General features: G+C 45.1%; 1 protein-coding gene across 1 annotated transcript; it reads right to left on the bottom strand.

The window, feature by feature from the left end:
- Positions 1–2,314: 2,314 nt before the first annotated feature.
- On the bottom strand, positions 2,315–2,765 carry TRMT112 (tRNA methyltransferase activator subunit 11-2). The gene is given in 4 exon segments (XM_060205066.1): positions 2,315–2,580; positions 2,582–2,631; positions 2,633–2,732; positions 2,734–2,765. Coding segments are annotated over 4 exon segments (354 nt in total). The 3' UTR covers positions 2,315–2,408.
- Positions 2,766–6,000: the final 3,235 nt, after the last annotated feature.

The raw sequence follows: 6,000 nt of genomic DNA, 5'->3' as shown, positions 1-6,000 counted from the left end.
GACATGAAGACACCGTGTTGAGTCTCTTCTCCCCCTGCCCTCTGAACACATGGGCTGAATTGGTTTTTGCAGCTAGTTCCCCTTCTAGCTCACTCAGTTGCTGGGACTAATGGCCTGGGACGTCTGGTCTCCCTATTAATAGCTCTGTGGGCCGGACTGGTTAAGTGCTGGGTGGGCTATGCACAGAGCTGCAGATGTCACCGCCTATCTGTGGCAGGTTTTGCTTTGCCTTAACCTTTAAAGATTGCAGATGCAGTTACCTTGTGATAGGTGGCAGTCTTCCACTGCTTCAGTCCAATCCCCTTTTAGAGTCAGAGAGACAGTGGGGTCCCACTGCCCCTGCGGCTACAGACAGACTATGACCCACATAGTCAACGACTGCCACCTCTCCAGATTCAAAGGAGGTCTCGAAACTTTACATCAGGCTCAACCTGACGCTGTTGACTGGCTAAGGAAGAAGGGCAAACGCTAGTAGTAGTAGTAGTAGTAGTGGGGTCCCAGCACGTTCAGTGAGGCTAGTGATATGCCAAGTGATGAAGAAAGAAGAGTAAGCAGAAAGCTGGCACCTAGATTCTAATCCTGGCACCATGGAGAGAAATATGACACCATGCAGGTTACTTAATAATTCTGCTTCTCAAGTTTTACAAATGTGAAATAAGGACAAAGGCTATGTGATTTCCAAGATCCTTTTTGGTTCCATCATTCTATTGATAATTCTTATCACCACTACCATGCTTTTTTGTTTTCCACCATGGTTATCACTGAAATTCATTGCCCACATGATTCCACTATTCCTGGTAGCCATTTTTTTTTAGAGGATGACAGACAGAGAGAAAGAGATGAGAGAAGGAGAGACATCTGTAACACTTTTCTACCACTCCTCTAGATTCCCCCCCTGCAGGTGGGAACTGGGGGCTTGAACTCTGGTCCTTGTGCATGGTAACATGTCTGTTTTGTTTAGTGAGCCACCCCCTGCTCCCACGCATTCATTTCTTTCTCTGAAATTATTCGACAAATCATCTGAACATAGATACAGTAAAATATGATAGCTTTTTTTCCCCAAGAAGAATAGAAGTCAAATTTTCTCATCTGTTTGGATAAAAACTCGAACATCGACACCAGGTGTTGGTGCACGTGGTTAAGCACACACATTATAGTGTGTAAGGAGCCAGGTTCATGCCTCTGGTCCCCAGCTGCAGGGGGAAAGCTTCATGAGTGGTGAAGTAGGTCTGCAGGTGTCTCTCTGTCTCTCCCCCTATGTCTTCCTTCCCTCTCAATTTCTCTCTGTTCTATTTAATAAAATAAATAAACAAAATTTAAATAAAAAAAAACCTTTAGCATTGATGCTCATATGAGCAAGGAACAAATAGCATCTTGGGTGTTTTTTTTGGTAAAGGAAGCCGTATCATGTTTTTTTCTCTGATTTAGACTTCAATGCCAATGGCAGCTGTGACTTAAGATGTCACATCTCTCCAAACCATGGAGGCTGGGAAAGACTGACTTTGGAGCTACACTTTCCATCTCTATGGCCTTGATGACTCTAGTCTCTCTCTCTCTCTCTCTCTCTCTCTCTCTCTCTCTCTCACACACACACACACACACACACACACTCATACATCGCAAGGGTTATTGCTAAGGCTTGGTGACAGCATGACAAATGAACCATCAATAGCAATCATTTCTTTTCTTCTTCCCTCCCTCCTCCATTTCCTTCCTTCCTTCCCAACTTCCTCCCTTTAAATTACATATATATATATATATATATATATATATATATATATAGAGAGAGAGAGAGAGAGAGAGAGAGAGAGAGAAATTGAGATGGGAGAAGATAGATCAATGATAGGTAGGTAGGTGATAGGTAGATAAAGAAAGAGAGACAACTTCATCCTTGTTTCACCATCTCAGAAGCCTCTCCCCTGCAGGTGGGTCTTGGGGGCTTAAAGCCAGGTCCTTGTGCATAGTAACATATTTGCTCTACTTGGTGCACCACTGCCAGGTTACAGCTGATAAGAATAAACTCAAATGAAAACACCCACTTGGACCACTGATTTAGGAGAATCCTCTCACTCTTTTTGGTGGCTGTGGAGTCTTTAGTATGATGATCAAAGGGAGCCTGGGAGTTTGGCTTAGATTAAAATATGCCAACCTTTGCTGGCTTCAGAATTATCCAGAGAGCTCTCAAAGTAGACAGCAGCTCAGGTCCCATCCTAGAATCAGATTTCATGAGTGTAGAGATGGTTCTCAGACAACACTACAGAGTTTTGCAGTGCCTCTGAGTGACTTTCTTAGGCAGTGGGCTTTTTTTGAACACTGTGTGGCATATTACTGGGTCAAGGGTTGGGGATGCAGCGACGGAGCTAGTCAACACGACAAACGAAGACACGGGGAACTGGTGGCTCAGATGGTCAAGTCTCAGTCTCCTCATCATTCAGTAACATGTTGGGGATCCCGCGGCTGATGGGGAAGAGACGGCCCCTGGACTCCGGACACTGCAGGGTTCCCTCCAAGACCTCCCCCTCCAGCAGCACGTGGTGCATCGCCTTGAAAAACTTTTCTTCCTCTTGCTCGTAGCCCTCATTCGGGCACCTCGGCCAGTTGCAAGTTGTCAGCCGCCTCCAGCAGCGCCACCCGCCCACTCCACCTTGGGGATCAGGCGCCACAAACTCGGGGTTGAATTTTACCGAGTTGATGCCACCTCGCTGGCCTGGAGGCGCAGGGGGAAGCTCCTGTGAGCTCTGCAGGTTGTAGGTGAGCAGCTTCATGGCGCCACGCTGGGCAGTTGGTTTAAGAATCATTAGCCTCCACCTACCTGGTCCTCCTCAAGTCAAGTGACTTGACATGAGGACGGAGGAGTGGAGGAGTGAGGATTAATTCTGAGACATCACAAAGCCCACTATTGACTATTCTCATATTTTTTTTAAAAAAATATTTATTTAATTTATTTATTCCCTTTTGTTGCCCTTGTTGTTTTATTGTTGTAGTTATTATTGTTGTCGTTGTTGGATAGGACAGAGAGAAATGGAGAGATGAGAGGAAGACAGAGAGAAAGATAGACACCTGCAGACCTGCTTCTCCACCTGTGAAGGGACTCCCCTGCAGGTGGGGAGCCAGGGCTCGAACCGGGATCCTTGCGCCAGTCCTTGCGCTTTGCACCATGTGTGCTTAACCCGCTGCACTACAGCCCGACTCCCTTCTTTTTTTTTTTTTTAATTTCTCACTTTTCTTGAGATTCTGATTCTTTTAAAAAATTTTATTTATTTATTTTCCCTTTTGTTGCCCTTGTTTTTTATTGTTGTAGTTATTATTGATGTTGTCGTTGTTAAATAGGACAGAGACAAATGGAGAGATGAGGGGAAGACGGAGGGGGAAAGAAAGAGAGACACCTGCAGACCTGCTTCACCGCTCCTGAAGCTACTCCCCTACGGGGTAGGGGTTGGGGGCTCGAATCGGGATCCTTATACGGTTCCTTGAGCTTAATGCCATGTGTGCTTAAACCATTGTGCTACCGCCCGACTCCCCCACTATTTTAATCTTACTTGTAGTGCAGAATGTTACTGATAATGTTTATTTTCTAGAAAAAAAAAACAAGGATTTTTTGAAGTCATACATTTTTGACATGTGTAAAGTTATCGCTGTCACATTCCCATAAAACTACCTTACATAGTGCTTGGGAAAGGGAGTGCGGGCAGAACACAGAGCTGCATGTGTGGGGACCTGGGTTTGACTCCTGGAACTGGTACATATCAGGGCTGTGCTCTTTCAAAAAAAAAAAACCACCAATCTTTCCAAAATTAGCCTGGCTGGCTAATTTTCTGATTTTCTCTATTGCATCATTTTCCTTCTCTTTTCTTTTTTTAATTTTTTTTTTTTTTTGCCTTTAGGGTTATTGCTGGGGTTCGGTGCCTGCACTACTAATCCACTGCTCCTGGAGGCCATTTTTCCCATTTTGTTGGTCTTGTTGTAATTGTTATTATAGCTGTTGTTGTTGGATAGGACAGAGAGAAATGGAGAAAGGAGGGGAAGACAGAGTGGGGGAGAGAAAGAAGGACACCTGCAGACCTGCTTCACCACCTGCAAAGCAAGGCCCCTGCAGGTAGGGAGCTGGGGGTTTAAACCAGGATCCTTACTCCAGTCCTTGGGCTTTGCGCCATGTGAGCTTTACCTGCGGCACTACTACCCAGCCCCCCTACTGCATCATTTTTCTTTCAGTCAGTGTTTCTATTGGGAAGACAATTATTTATTTGCCAAGGACCCTGTTCCCCTTGTTCTAGTGTGAAAACATTTTTTCCCCCTTTAATTGTCAATGTGGTTGTCAGTAGGCCTATACTAGGACTCCACTGCTCCTGATGACCTTTATCTTTTCTTTTCTTTTTGTTCCTCAATTTTTCCTTTTAATTACTAGGATAGGAAGAAATTGAGAGGGAAGGAGGAGCTAGAGAAAGGAAGATATCTACAGCCTTGTTTCACTGATCATGAAGCATCCACTTTGCAGGTGGAGATCAGGGGATTGAATCCAGTCCTTACACATGGTAACACGTACAGTTAACCAGATGGGCCACCGCCTATCCCCTCTAGTGTAAAAAATCTTTATTATTTCTTATTGGATAGAGACAGAGAGAAATCAAGGAGAGGGGAGATAGAGGGAGAAAGAGAGGCACCCACAGCTCTACTTCACCATTAGTAAAGCTTTCCCCCTGTAGATGGGGACCAGGGGCTTGAACCTGGACTCCTGTGCACAGTAATATGTCTGTGTAACCAGATGCACCACCACCTGGCTCTGTAGAAATCTCAGTGAGCATCAGGCACCACTAGCAAATGCGAGTGAGGCAGCCGTGTCATGGTGCCCCTGGTAGACAGCACACATAATGTATAAGGACCTGTGTTCAAGCTCCCAGTCTGTACCTTCAGGGAAAGCTTCACAAGTTGTGAAGCAGTGATGGAGGTCTCAGTCTCTCTCTCTTCTTCTCTCAGTTTCTCTTTTTCTACCAAAAAACCAAACCAAACCTAATGAAACATCACCAAGAGCAGAGGATTCACAGTTTGGGTACAGAGCCCCAGTGACAATCCTGGTGAGTGGCATAAACAAAACAAAATGAAGTAAGAGAAAAGAAAGTCACCTAGGAGCTGACTCACAAGTAGAACACAGGACTTGCACGTGTGAGGCCCTGAGTTCAAGCCCCGGCACCACATGGAAGCACTACAAATGGCACCCAGGGAGCTCCAGGGATGGAGGGACAGTGTTTTGGAACTTTTGGGACTCCTGCCACTTTAAAACATAGACAAAAGGGCCATGTAGTGGCACATAGTCGTGCAGCAGGATCTTGTGCAAGCCCTTGTCCCCACCTCCGGGGACTGAGAGAAGTGCTGATACTAAAACAAAATGTGGTTTTCAACACTTGGCTTTCTGATTACTTCCCTTTGGTGAGCAAGACCTCAAGTGTACCTTAAGCCCAAAATCCAGAGCTGCTCTTTGTGGGGTTCGGGGTGGGTGGGGGAGTTAGTGGTTTTGTTCCAAAGCCGTGACTACCAGCAAAAGAAAGAAAGAAGTGATTCAGTCAATAAACAACACATCCCACCCCCACTCCCCCTGCCGCTGGAAAACCAGACCATGTGTGAGTTTGAAATGGTCTTCTCGATTTAAACAATAAGGGAGGACTTTCTGTTCTTTCAGCCTGAGAAGTCCAATGCTTGGGCAACAGATAGACAGGGGGTGGGGAGCATGGAGAAAATTGTTCAGGCATTTCCAAGATGTTTGCTGTATCACAAGCATCTTATGGAGTCCACCACCCATGAGCGAACTTGTGGGAGAGCCAAAGAACAACAATGCCAGTGTTTCCCCTGGTGCACAGAATGCAAATGTAGTCGTTTTTTAGTGGCCTTTCAGTCTGCAAACTTAAAAAGAAAAGAAAAAGAAAATACATCAGTCTTTAAAAAACAATGTGTACTTGATTCTGAGATGCTTTAAAAATTTTTTATTAATATTTATTTATTTCCCTT

This window comes from Erinaceus europaeus, chromosome 13, assembly GCF_950295315.1.
Source record: "Erinaceus europaeus chromosome 13, mEriEur2.1, whole genome shotgun sequence".
Taxonomy (NCBI): Eukaryota; Metazoa; Chordata; class Mammalia; order Eulipotyphla; family Erinaceidae; genus Erinaceus; species Erinaceus europaeus.
The sequence above is the reverse complement of the archived record's forward strand: the minus strand, read 5'-3'. Positions and strand labels throughout refer to the sequence as shown.